Source organism: Loxodonta africana, chromosome 25 (genome assembly GCF_030014295.1).
Source record: "Loxodonta africana isolate mLoxAfr1 chromosome 25, mLoxAfr1.hap2, whole genome shotgun sequence".
Classification (NCBI taxonomy): Eukaryota; Metazoa; Chordata; class Mammalia; order Proboscidea; family Elephantidae; genus Loxodonta; species Loxodonta africana.
Window position 1 is genome coordinate 28665788 of NC_087366.1, and position 18025 is coordinate 28683812.

General features: G+C 36.6%; 1 protein-coding gene across 14 annotated transcripts in view; it reads right to left on the reverse strand.

Moving 5' to 3' along the window:
• Nucleotides 1–18025, reverse strand: part of RABGAP1L (RAB GTPase activating protein 1 like) — a 785265-nt gene that overhangs the window by 276864 nt on the left and 490376 nt on the right. For all 14 annotated transcript variants that reach the window (XM_023549257.2, XM_023549255.2, XM_023549261.2 and 11 more), the window contains 2 exons: nt 10232–10357; nt 7600–7743 (listed from right to left, as the gene is read on the reverse strand). In XM_023549257.2, the coding sequence (XP_023405025.1) occupies nt 7600–7743; nt 10232–10357 (270 nt within the window). The remainder of the gene's footprint in view (nt 1–7599; nt 7744–10231; nt 10358–18025) is intronic.

An 18025-nucleotide genomic window follows, 5' to 3' on the forward strand; every position in this document is an offset into this window, starting at 1 on the left:
TGGAAGAAGTATAACCAGAATGCTCCTTAGAAACGAGGATGGCGAGACTGTATCTTATATACTTTGGACATTTGTCAGGTGGGATCAGTCCCTGGAGAAGGAAGTCATGCCTGGTAAAGTACAGGGTTGGCAGAAAAGAGAAGACCTTCAACGAGATGGATTGACACAGTGGCTGCAACAATGGGCTCAAGCATAACGGCAATTGTGTGTGAGCATGCCACAGGACTGGGCAGTGTTTTGTTCTGTGGTACATAGGGTCACTATGAGTCAGAACTGACTGGACAGCAGCTAACAACAACAACAGAACAGTGCTAAGCACTTTATATCCATAATCTCACTTAATCCTTACAATAAACCTAGGAGATAGTTCATCAGTAAAATGAGGCTAACAATACCTAAGACTTAGATAAATCAGGTCACTCGAACAAGGTGATCCAGGATGGGTTGATTAAAAAGCCCAGTATCTTTACTATGATGTTATACTGTCTCTCTGTTGCTTCTTCTCAAATTGAACACTTTGTTGGATTTTCCCCATCAGGGAAACTTCTCTCATATAAGCACAAAAGTGATTCAGCTCTTATGCCTAGTCTGCTCATCAGTATGCAATTACATAGATGAAGTAAATGACTTTAATCCCCAAATGTTTAATTTTGTTCCATATTCACAAGCACTAATCTGATCCAAGACATGCCATCTTTAAAAAAAAAAAAAAAAACTGGCCTTGATCACAAGAAAAACCATTACTCAGTAAAAACAACTCAAAGGTAATGGTCATATGTACTTTGGAAAACTGTATGCTAAGGCTGAGTATATGCACATCCAAACTCAGCAATTCCACTCCTAGGGGTATGCCCATAGAAGCGCATACATATGTTTCCCAAAACACAACTTCAAGAATGTTCACAGCAACACTATTCATAATAGCACCATGCTGGTAACCATCCAAATGCCCATTAAAAATAGAATGGAACAATGGATAAATTGTAGTGTATGCACACAGTGGAACAAATAAACTTTACCTAGATGCAATGAGGAGTCCTTGGGTGGTGGAAACAGTTAAGCACTAGTCTACTAGCTGAAAGGTTGGTGGTTCAAACCCACCCAGAAGCCTCAGAAGATAGGCCTGGCGATCTGCTTCTGAAAGGTCACGGCCTTGAAAACAATATGCGGTGCTCTACTCTACAGACATGGGTCACCCTAAGTTAGAAGTTACTCAAGAGCAACTAACAACAACGACAACAACAGATGCAATGATATGGATGAACCTCCCAAACATGATGCGAAATGAAAAAAGCTAAATACAAAAGAGGTATGAGTTCATCTACACAAAGTTTGAAGACGTGTAAAACTAATCTATGTTTATATCTATTTAAGTTAGTATAGTGATCATCCTGGGGTGGGTAATGACTGAAAAAGGGCAGGGGGGGAGGTCTTCTGGAATACAGATAATATTCTGCTTTTTTTTTTTAATCTGGGTGCTGGTTACATTAGTACATTCGCTTTGTGAAATATCAAGTTGTACACTAATCAGTGCACATTTTCCTTTATTCTATTATACTTCAATAAAAAATTCTTTAGAAAGCAGTGTTCTATTCTTGGTAGGTGAATAGCACAATATTTACACTGTACTTGTTAATACTTTTTCTTAGCTTTTTTCTTAATCTCTTCACACAGATATAGGCAGATATGAAACACAGAAGACTTTGTTCTTCTTAAAAAACTGATTTGCATTTAAATTACTGGCTAAATGACAATCTACAATGAGTTTCATTTATCTCAATATAATACAATGTATTTTTAAATTCTAGTTTCAAATCCTGTTGCCATCCACCTTCAACTAAAGAATGGTGTTAACCCAAGTCATCATAAACTCATCTTTAAGTAAATATCTTAAATAAAACTATTAAAAACTTAGAGGTTTTCTCAAGAAATGATTTATACACAGAAAAAAAAAATTTATGATAGTTATGAGGGAGGGGAGGGCCAGGGAAGGGAAATCACTAACTAGATAGTAGACTCACATTAACTTTGGTAACGTGAAAGACAATACACAATACAGGGGAAACCAGAACAACTTGGCAAAGGCGAAGTCATAGACGCTTCTTAGATGTATCTAAACACTTTGAGGGATCAAGTTACTGGGGCTCAGGGCTGGAGACCATGGTCTCGGGGGATATCTGGGTCAACTGGCATAACATAGTTCATAAAGAAAATGTTCTACATCCTACTTTGGTGAGTAGCTTCTAGGGTCTTAAAAGCTTACAAGTGGCCGTCTAAGATACATCTGTTGGTCCCATCCCACTGGCAGCAAAGAAGAATGAAAAAAACAATGACACAAGGAAAATATTAGTTCAAAGGATTAATGAATCACATGAACTACGACCTCCACCAGCCTGAGACCAGAAGAACTACATGCCACCACCAACCACTCTGACAGGGATCACACTAGAGGCTCCTGGATAGGGTGGGAGAAAAATGTAGAATAAAATTCAAATTCACAAAAGAAGACCAGACTTACTGGCCTGACAGAGACTGGAGGAACTCCCAAGACTGTGGCCCCTGGACACCCTGTTAACTCAGAACTGAAGCTACTCTCGAAGTCCACCTTTCAGGAAAAGATTAGACAGGCCTATAAAACAAACAGTAACACACAGGAGGAACATATTTCTCAGTTCAATTAAGTGTATGAGACCAACTGGGCAATACTTGCTCAAAAGCAAAGATGAGATGGCAGGAAAGGACAGGAAAACTGGATGAATGGAAATGGAGAACCCATGGTGGAAATACGGAGAGTGCTGACACATTGTAAGGATTGCAGCCAATGTCACAAAACAATTTGATGTGTATAAATTTTTGAACGAGAAACTCATTTGCACTGCAAATTTTCACCTAAACCACAATAAAATTAAACAAACAAACAAACTTGGCAAGTCTATTAAAATTCTTCCCCTTTCTGCTGCTAAGTGGTCTTCCTATTCTTAGCCTCAGGATGAATGAAGAAATCCTTAAACGCATACAGCTTAGGAAAACATGACATGATGATATGCTTTCTAAGAGTAAGGTCTCAAACTCAGTGCCTTTCTTTGTCACTTTGCCATAGGAACTTTGAGCAAATTACTTTGCAGACTGATACGTTTATACCTTTTCTTTTTTTTTTTTGGTCAGAATGGTGAACTTCAAAAAGTCAACAATTTTCCATCTGAGAAGTTCTTAACCTTCCATTGGAACTAAACATTAATTAATAATCATCAAGATCTGAATTGTTTTCTTAAAAAGAAAGAATATGGCAAAAACAAATAACTATGGATGATCTATTCAAGCCTATGTTATCGTCTTCTACTCTTAGAATATTTTATCACATATGAAAGAATAGCTTTTGGTATAAATATTTAATTAACTACAAGAAGGAAAGGGGCAAAGAGAAAACACAGACATGCAGGAAGTAAAAGTTTATTCAAAATTTCCTGTACAAAATAATCCTCTGACAAAGATGAGTTAGTGGAAAAAATGAATATCCTGAAGCACACTACAGTATTGTTTCCAATAAAGTTTATTTTGAAAAGCTACTGTACTTTGTCAAGGGATGTCATCATTTATTTCCTTGGATAACATGATGCTGTGATTACAACCTACTCCCTATTTTAGAAAGCTGTGTGACTTCCTTAAACGGCTACAGAGTATAGATTTCACAGTAGGTGTTATGGATTGAATTGTGTTCCCCCAAAATGTGTCAGCTTGGCTAGGCCATGATTCCCAGTATTGTGTGGTGGTTCTCCATTTTGTGGTCTGACATAATTATCCTATGAGTTGTAAATCCTAACCTCTATGATGTTAATGAGGTAGGATTAGAGGCAGGTATGTTAATGAGGCAGGACACAATCTACAGGATTAGGTTATATCTTCAGTCAATTTCTTCTGTGATATAAAAGAGAGAATCAAGCAGAGAGGAGAGAAACCTCATAACCACCAAGCAAGAAGAGCCAGGAAGGGAGCACATTCTTTAGACTCAGGATCCCTGTGCTGAGAAGCTCATAGATCAGGTGAGGGTTGATGACAAGGACTTCCTCCCACAGCCAACAGAGAAAGAAAGCCTTCCCCTGCAGCTGGCACCCCGAATTAGTACTTCTAACCTCCTAAACTGTGACAGAATAAATTTGTTTGTTAAAGCTATCCACTCATGGCATTTCTGTTATAGCAGCACTAGGTGACTAAAACAGAAGGGAAAGTAACATCTGTGATGCTCTTACTAATTTTAATGAACATTATGATCTTTCAAATGCTATGAATCACAGTTGACAAGTCATGAGAAGGCTTATAAGTTTAACTTTCGTATCCCTGTCATAAATATTGCTAATCTTCCTAAATTGCCATTAGAAATTCAAGTATCTTTAAGATGAAATTTCCTGTGAAATTGTGAGTGCAGATTTCAGAAGACCCATGGACAAGGCTCTGATGCCAGGTGTGATACCATGTAGGCAGAGACAACTTTAGAAAGTTACCACTCCAGTGAACTAAAGGAGGAGGCTACACTCTACCAGAAGTGGTGAGAAATCCCATTTAACTAGGATGATTACACATATTAATTTCATTTCCTTTTCTATAATGAACACTACAGAACCAATATGGGATGAAATTAGCTAAGCTCAATAAAAAATGTAAAGCAATGATAACAAATATTTGCAAGCATTTTTTTTACTATCTATCTTTCTATCTACCTATCTATCTAAAGCAAAAACTCCTAAAATGTTATAGCCCTACTCTATTTTTAATGAAACACTAAAGTCAGGTAAGTATGCAATGAATAAGACTTTTGAATATTTAAGAGTCTCTGGGTGGCACAAATGGTTAAGTGCTCAATTAAGCTCAGGAACTAACCAAAAGGCCTGCATCTAAACCCACCCAAAAGAGCCTCAGAAGAAAGGACTGGCAATTTGCTTCTGAAAGGTCACAGCCATAAAAACCTTATGGAGGACAGTACTACTCGGACACATATGGGGCCTCCATGAGTTGGAACCAACTTGATGGCAACTGATTTTTTAAACTGGTTATGAATATTTACCAAAGCTAACTCTTTTTTTTTTTTTTTTAACTTAGTATTCGCTTGTTTGAAGATTACAGAATTAAAAGAGGTGGTTTTTACATTGGTATTGCACTAAAACAGGGGAGTCAGAACTGTTTCCCATGCTGATTTGAATAATCAGCCAAAGTGGAGTTTTCAGTAAAATTTGTATACCGTGATCACACCATTTTGACGGTGAATAAGGTTTTAGTTCCTAATTCTGCATTCTTCCTTTGTTAAATTTAGAAAGGTATTTTAGAAATTAATTTCTAAGTAAAACAAATAGAATTAATATTCTACGAATCAGATTCTATAGCACTTATACATTCAGGATTTGTGAGCCTATTCTGTATCCCTCTGCAAGTCAGCCAACTCTTCTTTGTCAAAGTATGCTTACAAACGTTTAAAAATCTTACACACTTATGAAATGCTCTGTGGCCTTCAAGTATTGCCACCTAGAGCCTTTGAAGAGCAAAAATCCAGCTATGCTTGCATATAAAACGGTTGTTATAGTAAGTTGAAAATCACACTGTTATGCTTTATACAGCTTAAACATTTTTTTTTGTTCTTAGAGTTATTTTTATACTTAAACTTCCAATTCTTAGGGAGACTAAAATGGTTAGACTTTTCTTTTTAGAAATAGAAATCTTTACGGAAAAAAAGTATAGTTACACAAAACGACTAAGATTGTATTAGGTTTATAATCATGTACATAAGCTTATACTTTTGATTACTCCAGGTTTCATTTTAAGACAGCTGTATTTTTATGAAGGAGCCCTGGTGATGCAACAGTTAAGTGCTTGGCTGCTAAACAAAGGTTGGTGGTTTGAACCCACCCAGGAGCTCCACAGGAGAAAGGCCTGGCAATCCACCCCCATAGGTTACAAGCTAGAAAACTCTATAGGGCAGCTCTACTCTGTAACATGGGGTCGCTATGATTTAAAATGCGACTCAATGGCAAACATCAACAATATTATTTTTACGTAAATTTATACTCCCTTTAAGAAAAATATACCTCTCATCCAGCAACCTATCACTTCTAAGAGTGTCAATCATTTTGATGGGCAAGATAAAATGTATTAATGTGCAATATTATGCATTTGTTTAAAAGAGCAAAATAAATAAATGAGCTAACTAAGAAACTAAAAAGGATAAAATAAACAAATATAGGTATCTACGGAAATTTGCAAACAATTTTTGTAAAACTCTACCCATTGCTGTCAGTCAATTCCAACTCATAGTGACCCTAAAGGACAGGGCTGAACTGCTCCACAGGGTTTCCAAGGCTGTAAATCTTTACGGAAGCAGCAGCCACATCTTTCTCCCTCAGAGTGGCTGGTGGGTTCTAACTGCCAACCTTTTGGGTAGCAGCCAAATGCATTAACCACTGTGCCACCAGGGCTCCTTGAAAAAGTCTACTGTCTAAAAATATATGACATAAAAGCTTTAGCTTATCACTTCTTTTATCATCTGGCAAGAACCTCGAACATCATATACAGACAGGTATTTTATGAACTGAAGATAAAATTACTATAAAAATCTTATTTCTTTACTTTTGTAGTATAATGCATTAATATTAAAAAAACATGATTCCAAACTCATTTATTTAACTTTAAAAGTCCTATATACAGGTAGGCCCCTGACTTACGACATATTTGAGTTACAACAAACTGCACTTAGGACCGTCTGTTTTTTTTTTTTGTGTGTATCTTATCATTAGTAATATACACTACATATTCTAAAGCCAAACCCTTTGCCATAGAGTTGATTCTGACTCAGAGCAACCCTAAAGGACAGCACAGAACTGCCCCATAGGATTTCTAAGGAGTGACTGGTTGATTGAACTGTCGACCTTTTGGTTAGCAGTTGAGCTCTTAACCACTGCGCCACTGGGGCCCCCCGTACTATATATCACTAACGCTGGATTTGCTGATGGTATCATTCTCAGATGTTCACTTGCAGATGTTCAATTGTTATGATTTACTCTTCAAAACACTGCCGTACAGCAGGCTATGGCCTGGTCTACAACGACTTGTGTGTTTTCTTATGTATGACTATATTAAAATAGATCCGTAAGTTCATATGTAATGTTTTCAACCCCCAAAGAAAAATAAAGATCAGATTTATAAAGATACTGATAATAAAAGGCAATAATAACGAAAATTAAAAAAAAAAAAATATTAAACTTATATCAGAACCGACTCACAACAGAATTGTTGGAACGGAACCCCATCGTAAGTCGGGACTCCCTGTCCTGGTAATACATTATTACATAGTTACAGGCTTATTATGAATTTATTATTTAAGTTTAACCACCTCATTTTACTTTCTAGGAATTATGTATGCCTTAATTCCTCACAAATAATAAAATTACAATTAACATAAACCCAACAATTAACATAGTCCTTACTAAACATTCAAACAGAATTTTTTGGTCAGTGAGTACTTATAAAGTCACAGGAACAAGGAAAACGGTAATCACTTTAAGTAGAAACTGTGTTCTATTTTGGTTTAGGTATGAAAGATTAGAGTCACACTACCTCACAAAGCAGCAAGTCAATGATGTGGAAGACCATGCAGAGAGGAAACTTGGCAGTGAAAAGAGTGAGAAACCACTGGGATGCATACATATGAGCTTCCAGGTTCAGATCACAAAAATGGCTGTGCAGGTCTGGTAACTGCTCCTAAAAGTCAGAGTGGAGAAATTAAGAGAACGAACGCTAAAGCTTTATTTTTTGCCGCAACTGTAATTTATGCCAAGCTTTCTATGATCACTCTTTCGATTCAGTCCAGCATTAGTTGCATTTTATGTAAGTATACCAAAGTGTGACGACAGGAAATGGGGACTGGGGATATGACAGATAACTGGAGAAAATAAAGACAGACTCGTTATGAACAAATAACAAAGATCACCCCTTGCTCACTTGACTGTTCTTGTTTCTCAGGAAATGCTCCCTCTGACAGAACGCCTGCAGTCTAATATTAGACTTCCATGACGCCAGGGAGAAGCCAGCCCTTTCAGGGTTCAACTCCTAACTAGTTAGGAAAGAAATGTATCTTCTCTTTGGAGACCATCTGATGTCAATAACATTTGGGGTTCTATGATATCATCTCAGTATATTTTGGGGGCACTTGGAAAAAACCTCAAAACATAACCAAACTTTTAAAAACGTATCTCTGGCATACTAACAGTGGCAAAGCACAGAAATTGTGCAAGTGTATAATGTGTGAAATTGGATGTCTCCTTAATGCCTTTATGCTAGCTTTATTTTTCCCCAAAGCTAAAAGCAAATGATATTTCAAAAGCATGAACGGCCAAGAACAAAGTATTAGCATCCCTATTTCCATAACTGAAAAACAAAGGCAAAGGTATGTAAAAGCCCAATCCAGTTTTGTTTTCATAAGCAGACCACAAAAACAAAACAAAACAAAAAAACTATTTCTTGCACAAGGTGCTCCCTTTGAAAGATGTCCACCCGGTACTTTACATAATAAAAAAAAAAAAAAATTTTTTTTTTTTTTGATGTCTAAAATGGTTGTCCGGTTAACAGACAAAAATACGGCTGGGTTTCTTCAAAGTACCAAACACTTGCTCTTCATTATTCAAGTACATTTATTTGACTTTTAAAGTCCTTAGGAATACAGACCTTTGAAGAAATATGAACTTTTATGTAGGAGTGAAAGACCCCAAATACTTATTTGATAGAATTAAATCTTTTAAAAATAGCCTATTCCTTTTAAAGTCCATAGTCACCAGATTCTTCTATACAGTTTTTCCCCCTCAATGCCCCTCTGTCATTGTCCTTACAGCTTATTTGCCATTTCCTTCTCTCTATTTATACTTTCCTTTTAAGGTCATTTTTTTTTTTTTTTTTACTATCATACATTTCCTTCTCCCGATAAAGCTGCTTCTTGACCTTACTGTAAACTCTCAGTCCTTAAACTGCTGTTCTTCTGGTCTATTAGTCTCCTACTGGCTTCACGTTCCTCTTTTGATACCTATGAACTTGCTGACGGGCCATGTCAACGAGCTCTCACCAGCATCTTCTACTCCCTCATCCCACTTTCTTCCCTAACTATTCTACCTTTCCCTGGCATGGAATCAATGAATACATACATTGCCTTCCCATTTCTCTCGGTTTCTAACACCCTTGCAGATAATGTCATATTAGTTGAATAGATCCACTGTAAATTTAAGATTACCAACCTGAGTTAGAACTTCAAAACCACTCAACAAACACTTTTGTCAGCCCTAGTCAATAACTTTGCCTCTGTTTTCAATTTTTTTATTATGTAATATTTGATGCATATAAAAGAATATTTCTCGTACTTATACATTTACACATACATATACACGTAGAGGTTATAAACACAAAAACATTGTTTGAGGTTAGGAAATTATATGGAGAAAACTTTAAAATATGTACCTATATTGGTGGTGTTTTAGGTATTTTTAACTCTTATTGACATTTTTCTGTTTTTTCCATGTGTTCTCTACATGTGAACTGAAATATGGTAGTGGTGCTAACTAATATGGAGAAAGCTCTTTGTTAGGCCACCACACAGCTGTCAGTTTGTCCTGCTGTGGTGGCTTGTATGTTGCTGTGATGCTGGAAGCTATGCCACCAGTATTTCAAATACCACCAGGGTCACCCGTGGTGGACAGGTTTCAGCAGAACTTCCAGACTAAAACAGACTAGGGAGAAAGACCTGGTAGTCTACTTCTGAAAAACACTGGTCAGAGAAAATCTTATGGACAGAAGTGGAATATAGTACTGGAAGATGAGCCCCTCAGGTTGGAAGGCACTCAAAGTACAAGTGAGGTATTTTCAATTTTTATTCAATTTTATTCAGTTTCTGTAAATATCATCATTCCTCTACAAATAGGACACAGCAATGTCTTCACTGACATAACACACTACACCCTCACTTCAAAGTGTATTAAAATTGAATATTCAAATTGTGAGATTATTTAACAAAATAGTCAAATTGCTAAATAAATATATTATGATATTAAGACCAATGTAACTACCGGTCAGGAATCACATCTATTTACATTTTCTGTGGTATTCCACTAAACTTCATGAATGTATTATTGCTTATCAACTCTAGCAGGCTTTTTATACAACTCATCAGATCCCTGAGTGATTAAAGTTCCTAATTATTATTTACCTGCATTAGTCTCTCCAACTGATAGAATTTGCAATGAAGATCTTCAAAGTTATTTTTGTAGAGGTCTCGCAAACCATAGTCATACATGATTTTCACCAAAACACAGAATGCTTGTTCCTCTGGCATCTATAGGGAAACACATATATAGAACATGATTTTGTGGTATTTGACCAGAATGTCAGAAAAAGTCCTTCATGTTATCAGTCCTCAGAATTAATAGGTGAAGCCCTCTAATGAATGAAACCATCCCTTTGCAGAGGATGTAAGTAAAATTTGTGCTCAAAGCTTCCAGTCTCCTCACTTGGAGTGAATCTCCCTCCCTCTTTTGCTAATTGTAATCATCCTGTCATTCATTCATTAGGTTGTCTTAAACAATAGGTAATTCAGATACATGGGTCAAAAATCAAAATAGTGTAACAGGATACAAAGGTAAAAGTCTCATTCCTACTCATCCCTATGTACACTAGCCCTGTGCCTGCCCCCACTGCTTTGCATAGCCTCGTAACTATTCTTAATAATTTTCAGCTTGGAGTTGCTTCATTCCAGTTTGAACCCCTGCTGAGAATCTGCATTTCTAACAAGTTTCCAGGAAGTCCTACCTAAGAATTGTCTGGGAATCTTGTTAAAATGTAGATTCTGATTCAGTATATCTGGGGGTGGAAATGCAAATTCTTAGCAGGGGTTCAAACCAGAATGAACTACTTCAAAGTCCTAATGATTTGTCATGTATCTTGCCAGTGTTTCTTATGCAAATAAATGAAACTACATTTATTATTTTATTTTTCCCCTCTCCTACATAAAAGATAGTATCCCATATACATTGTTATACATCTTGTTTTTTTTCTTTCTTAACAATATAATTTGGAAATATTTTCATCTCAGTACACAGTTGCCTCTATTATTGTTATTTTTTTAAACAGCTAAACAGTATTCTATTATGTGGACATACCATAGCTTATTTAAGCAGTTTCCTATTAATGGATACTTGGGTTGTTCCTAAGCGATCACCAATAGCTGCAATAAACAATCTTGTATATGTGTCATTTTGTAGCTATGCAGGGGTAGAGGTAGGACAAGTACCCAAAAGAGGGACTGCTGGGTTAAAGGATAAATGTGTTTTTAATTTTGATAGTGTCCTACTGTCCTCCTAGAATCTTCTTGCTATTGTTACTTTTCTATTTAAAAAAAAAAAAAGTTTTCAGGACAAAGTCTCATGAGCTACTATCATTAAGATTTAAGTGACCAGTAAAATCTAATGTATCAGCCCCCTTAGAGGCGCTTTTATGAAGCCTGAAGTCAAAGGAACAAATCTCTAAACTGCGGTATTGATAAGTCAAAAGAATTTGAAGAGAAGAACATAACCAATACCGTAGATATCACACCAAGCAGACCTAGAAAGCTATTGCCCTTACTCAGTGTCTGGGGATGTACCTATTAAGTAAAAATCTACTTTAAATGTCACTTCTCTGAAAGTCTGAACTTGGTTGATTTTAGTATTTGATGCCTTTGTTAGACTAACTTCATGCCTGAATAATTGAATCAAATAGGAAATACAATTGTTTAAGTTCCTATGTAAACTGGCCACTTCTATTTTTTTACTTACAAGCCATGAAATACCTACATTAGTTAAATAAACTCTTCTAAAGCTAAATAAGTACACTTAACTGTTATCATTTTGATTCTCTAAATATTTGCTTATTTCTTTTTTTTAATCAAGGAATTGTTTTTTTCAATCTATGAGCTTTTTCAAACTCTTTGGTCTTTAACCCCAGCTGTTCAAGCCAGCAAACATTTTCCAGCTTCTGTTCAGTTATTTAGACTATAAATATACTGTATTCATTACTCCTTTAGCAACTATATTATTGAAGCCTCCAAAAAACCAAAACCAAACCCACTGCCATCGAGTCAATTCCGACCCATAGCGACCCTATAGGACAGAGTAGAACTGCCCCATAGAGTTTCCAAGGAGCGTCTGGCGGGTTTGAACCGCTGACCTCTTGGTTAGCATTGGTAGCGCTTAACCACTACACCACCAGGGTCAGGTGACACTTATTTGCACATGGTTTACAGTACTTCTCTTACCACCAAACTCTAGCCATCTTCATGCCCCCAGCCCCACACCCACAGATCTCTACTCAAATGATGCATGAAAGAGCTGCTTGTGGGATAACTGTAATCAGCCTTAGAGAAACTCAGTCGCTTAGAGCTTCTCTCTTTCTGAGTGGATGGTGAGTAGCTGAATATTTTATCATCTGGTTGGGTTGGGGTATTTTATGAAGGGGATCAAGCTTTATTTCCCTGAGTGTGGTAAAATCTTTCAAGGTGTAATTACATCCAGTCACTAAGCAAATGAGATGCACTACGGGCATTGTGCTAGACCCTGAGGCAACGGAGTGGGGTCTATCCAAAGGAGTTCCCTATCTGCTAGAAGAAGAGACTAGTAAATGGGCATCTCTACTTCAGCTTGATGAGGACTGAGAAGTCCTGAGATAGAGGAGTTGGATGTGAGGAGGCATACATAACTACAGTTAGGGTGCAAGTAGAGGAATGGCCAGAGATAAGGCTAAAGAGATGGGTGCAAGCCAGGTCAAGATAAATTACCAAGGATAATGACAAATGGGCACAAACTTCCGCTTTGTTTTGGGGTATGAAGCTTAAATATCACTCTCTCTCTCTCTCACTCTCATACACACACACCCACCCCAATGTATTTAGTAAATTCTCTTCAGAAACAAAACTATTTGAAAGCCTAAACTTGACTCCTAAAAAATAAAACTTTTGAATATAGCTGACAATCCTGGCTCATAACTTCTACCTTTTAAAAATATAGCTATATTGGAGGTAGCAGTCTTAGATTTAGTATTTTTTATGTCTAGCAATATAGATAAATTTTGAAATTTTAGTTAACTTCACATGAAAATAGTAGGCTAAACCTACAAAATACCAGTCCAGCTGGTGGGGTAGAAATCAATACTGATTGTCTGCAAAGATTAAGGTCAGATATAATAAGCTCTTATGAGATCTCAGATATTATCTCATCATAAAACTGACTAAAATGAACTGCTGTGAAGACAGAAAAAGTTGCCAACAAAATAAGTGAAAAAGTAATGGCAAATATGTATAACCCTTTGGAAAATGGAAAGTCAACCTTCTTTTTCTATTTCAAAGACTAAACGGGATCTAATCGGCATGTTTAGTTAAGTTTCTCTTTCTTCAAATAATGTATTTTTTTTTTTTATCACTGGCAGCAACCAGGGTAAGCACACAAAAACTGGCAAAAATGTTAAAAGTTTTAAAACTAAAAACAAGCCTGTAAAAATATATAAAACGTAAACAACAAGTACTGATTGACATTTAAACTTCCCCTGCCAAAAAAAGGAAATTAATAAATTGAGTTGTAATAATATTTTGCTTTTGAAGGATAAGACAATGGAAGTTTAAGGAAGACATTATACCTCAGTCTAGTGTCCATACCAGAAACCCTGGTGACATAGTGATTAAGTGCTAAAGGTGCTAACCCAAGGGTTGGCAGTTCGAATCCATTAGGCGCTCCTTCGAAACTCTATGGGGCAATTCTACCCTGTCCTATAGGGTCGCTATGAGTTAGAATCAACTTGATGGCAACAGGTTTTGTTTTTAGTGTCCATACCAGGCAGTGAAGGCTGAGCCTAGATGAGTGATATTTTGAAACATAAGAAGTATGATATCAAAACATATTTCACAAATTCTAAACAATTTTCATTTTTTGATGACTACTAGTGACTTCAGCGTCCCTAGATGGTTCAAAAGGTTAAGCTGCTAATCAAAAGCTTGGAGGTTTGAGTCCACCCAGAGGTGCCTCAGAAGAAACACCTAGCGACCCCTTCCAAAACCTCAGCTACCGAAGTCCCTATGGAACACAATGCTACTCTGACACACGTGGGGTCACCGTGACTCAGTGTCAACTCAACGACAACCAGCTTTCTTTCTTATTTTGTTTTACTAGTGACATCAGTGATGGCAGAAAAACTAATATATATTATATATAATATTATTAGTTATTATATATCTCATATAATATAATAATAAATTATTAGCTCTGTCAATGAAAATATAAATAGGATGCTAATAAATTCAAAACAAGTTGGTTAATAGGGGCCCTGCTGTAGCATCGGCTGTGTTTGGCCACTATCCGTAACTCACAGAATACTAGAAAATAAAACGGACTGGAGTTGGGAAGTGATACATACTATTATACAGCATTTCCATCATAGAGATAAAACAGATGTAAAGAACAGTAAAATGTAGTGAAATAGTTAGGAAGTGATGAGTCTTGAGTATTACTTTTTGTTTTTAATATGTTATTTAATTGTAAGTGTATATAATTTAATTCTTAATAATGGGAGCAATGCAAATGGTTTATGCTCAACTACTAACATAAAGGTTGGTAGTTTGAACCCACCCACCGGCACCATGGAAAAAAGACCTGGTGATCTGCTTCCATAAAGATTAAAAAAAAAAAAAAAAAAACACATAAAGACTACAGTCAAGAAAATCCTATGCAGCAGTTCTACTCTGTAACTCTGGGGTTGCTGTCTTAGTTATCTAGTACAGCTGTAACAGAATACCACAAACTGGTGGCTTTAACCAAACAGAAATTTATTTTCTCCACAGCTCAGGAGGCTAGAAGTCTGAAATCAGGGTGCTGGCTCTAAGAAAAGGCTTCCTCTTGGCTCTGGAGGATGGTCCTTATTTCTTTGAGCTTCTGCTCATGGGCAATCTTCAGGTGGCTTGGCATCTCTCTCCCCCCATCTCTGCTGGCTCATTTGCTTGTTTAATCTGTTTTATATCTCAAAAGAGACTGAATCAAGACATACCCTACACTAATCCTGCCACATTAACATAACAAAACAATCCATTCCCAAATGGGATTATAATAACAGGCATAGAATTTAAGAATTACAACACATATTTTGGGGGGACAATTCAATCCGTAACGGTTGCCATGAGTAGGAATTGACTTGATGGTAATGGTTTTTTTTGTTGTTGTTTAACAAATGGCTCATAAAATTCCTGAAAATTTTAACAACTGGCTCTTATGAACTGTTATAAACTAGTTCCAGCACAGCACTGATATATATTAGGACTGTATTCTAAGTGTAATGGGAAACCACTGGAGAGTTTTAAACAGGAGAGTGATATGATCTGATTTTATTTTATTAAGATCACTACAAGGAGGGAGGAACAACTCAGGAGGGTAAGAATGGTTGCACAACTTGAAGAATGTAATCAATGTATATTCTCAACAACAACAAAATAAAATTCAGGAAGAAAGTGCACTATATTAGCTACTTTATGGAGAATGAATTACAGAGAAGGGTGGATTATAAATATGGTGGTTTAATAACAATCTGCCACTTTTCATTTGTATGAAAGGGTAATCTACAATAATCTATATTCAACCATTCTTCTCAAAAAGCTATCTAGAAAAAGATGGTGAATATAGAAAAGGTGATGTAGTGGAAAGAACACGTATTTGGAATTATATCGATAGATGTGAATTCCCAGACAAGCTTTTAGTTAATAGCTGAGTGACCTTGAACAGGTAACCTCTCAGAGCCTGAGTTTATTTTAGTTGTAAAAAAAAAATCAGAAGTAATACCTATATTATAGGGAAGGAGCCCTGGTGGTGCAGTGGTTAAAGCACTCAACTGCTAACTGAAAGGTCAGTGGTTCCAACTCACCAGCTGCATCGTGGGAGAAAGATGTGGCAGTCTGCTTCCATAAAGATTACAGCCTTGGAAATTCTATGGGGCAGTTCTACTCTGTCCTATACGGTCGCTATGAGTTGGAATCAAAGTGACAGCAAGGGGTTTGGTTGTTTTGGTTTATGTCGTCGGGATGTTGTATGGATTAAATGAGATGATGAATGTGAAAGACAACACATATACATTGTAGGTGATCAACAAATGTAAATTTTCCTTCTCTTTCCCTCCTTGAAGGCGGAGACTATGTCTTACATGTCAACAACTACCATAGTGCTTTGTACACAGGCACTTAGAAGAATAATCAAAAAATTACAAAAGTAAATTTCTACTATAGGGCCTTTCTAACAGTAAAATTATAGGGATATAATCTTTATTTTTTAAGGCTTGGTAAAGTACAGGGTCAGTGGAAAAGAGGAAGACCCTACAAGATCGACTGACACAGTGGCTGCAACAACGGGCTCAAGCGTAACAATGATTGTGAGCATGGCACAGGACCAGGCAGTGTTTTGTTCTGTGGTACATAGGGTTGCTTATGAGACAGAACTGACCCACTGGCACCTAACAACAACAAGTTTTTAAAAGGAAGTAGCAAAATTTGCTACTTTTCACAACGTAAATGACAACACTTTGTGTGTGTCACTGGAAAGAGCTCCTTCTGAAACTTCAGTCGTGAGGCTGCACTCCAGGCTCTCCTTGTAATTAAGGCACACAAGCTCAAGGTGGATGGCCGGTTTTGGGTATACTTATGTAGCCATTACTCAGCCTCTGAAATCTTACAAATCTATTAAGGTTTATTATGAATAACACTTAAATCATGAAGTCTTTGTTATTCCCTTCACCTGATGAGATGTTTGCTTTCTCTGAATCCCAAATCTCTCTGTGACACATATTATAGTTATCTGTGAGCCCCTACACCCTCAGTGAGATGGACTAACACCACAGCCCCAACAATGGGCTCAAACATATCTACGCTCATGCAGATGGCTTGGGATAAGGCCACTTTTCATTCTGTCATACAAAAGGTCTCCACGAGTCATAGCCCACTCAATAGCAATCAACAATAACTAAGCTGTAGATACTGTTTTAACTTTGAATCTGTAAAAAAAACTACTAAATACAAGAAACTTTTGTAATAATTATACTTTGTATTAGCTGTTAAGCTTGTCTCCTCAATTAGCATAAAGAAAATCAGCCAAGACCTGAGAATAAATGTCTGGCTGAATTGTTAAGCTTTACCTATTTGGAAACCCTGGTGTTGTAGTGGTTAAGTGCTACGGCTACTAACCAAAGGGTTGGCAGTTCGATCCACCAGGCGCTCCTTGGAAACTCTATGGGGCAGTTTTACTCTGTCCTATAGGGTTGCTATGAGTCGGAATCGACTTGAAGGCACTGGGTTTAGTTTGGTTTTGGTTACCTAACTATATGTGGTTCCCCAACTTATTACATGTGGTACCCGCCCCCAGGTAGTACTGTGGCATCTGCCTACTTAAAAAAATGAAATGATTATTTCTATTTAACCTATTACAACGATCAATATCTCATTGAACTGGACAAGCAATTTATCATCGATATGGAGTTGGTTAAAAATATAATAAAAACAAATAATTGAACAATGTATTTTAAAATAAAATAGAAAGATGTTGAAGCATGGTGGGTCTCTAATACTGAATATCCACTTTTGCCATGTATAGGAAATTCATCATGAAATCAGTGCTGCTTTATTGCAGAAAGAGATAAACATTAAAATTCTGTAATTTAAGACATCAAAATAGTGTCTATACCTCTATGAGATACAAAAGTAAATACCCACGTCAAATGCTTAATTTAAGAATCGAGAATGACGCAATCAGTGTTTGGTAACAAATGTTGATAATGATCTGCCATCTGCACTAATGGAGATGATGACTGAATGGATCACTGCCTCTTTTCATAACGAACCATAAAACAAAGCAGCTTTAAGGACCTCGAAAGTCTTTAAGACTCACCTGACGTAACACACATCAAGATATTTTTTAAGTAAAATTATTTGTTGATAATTAAAAATAAT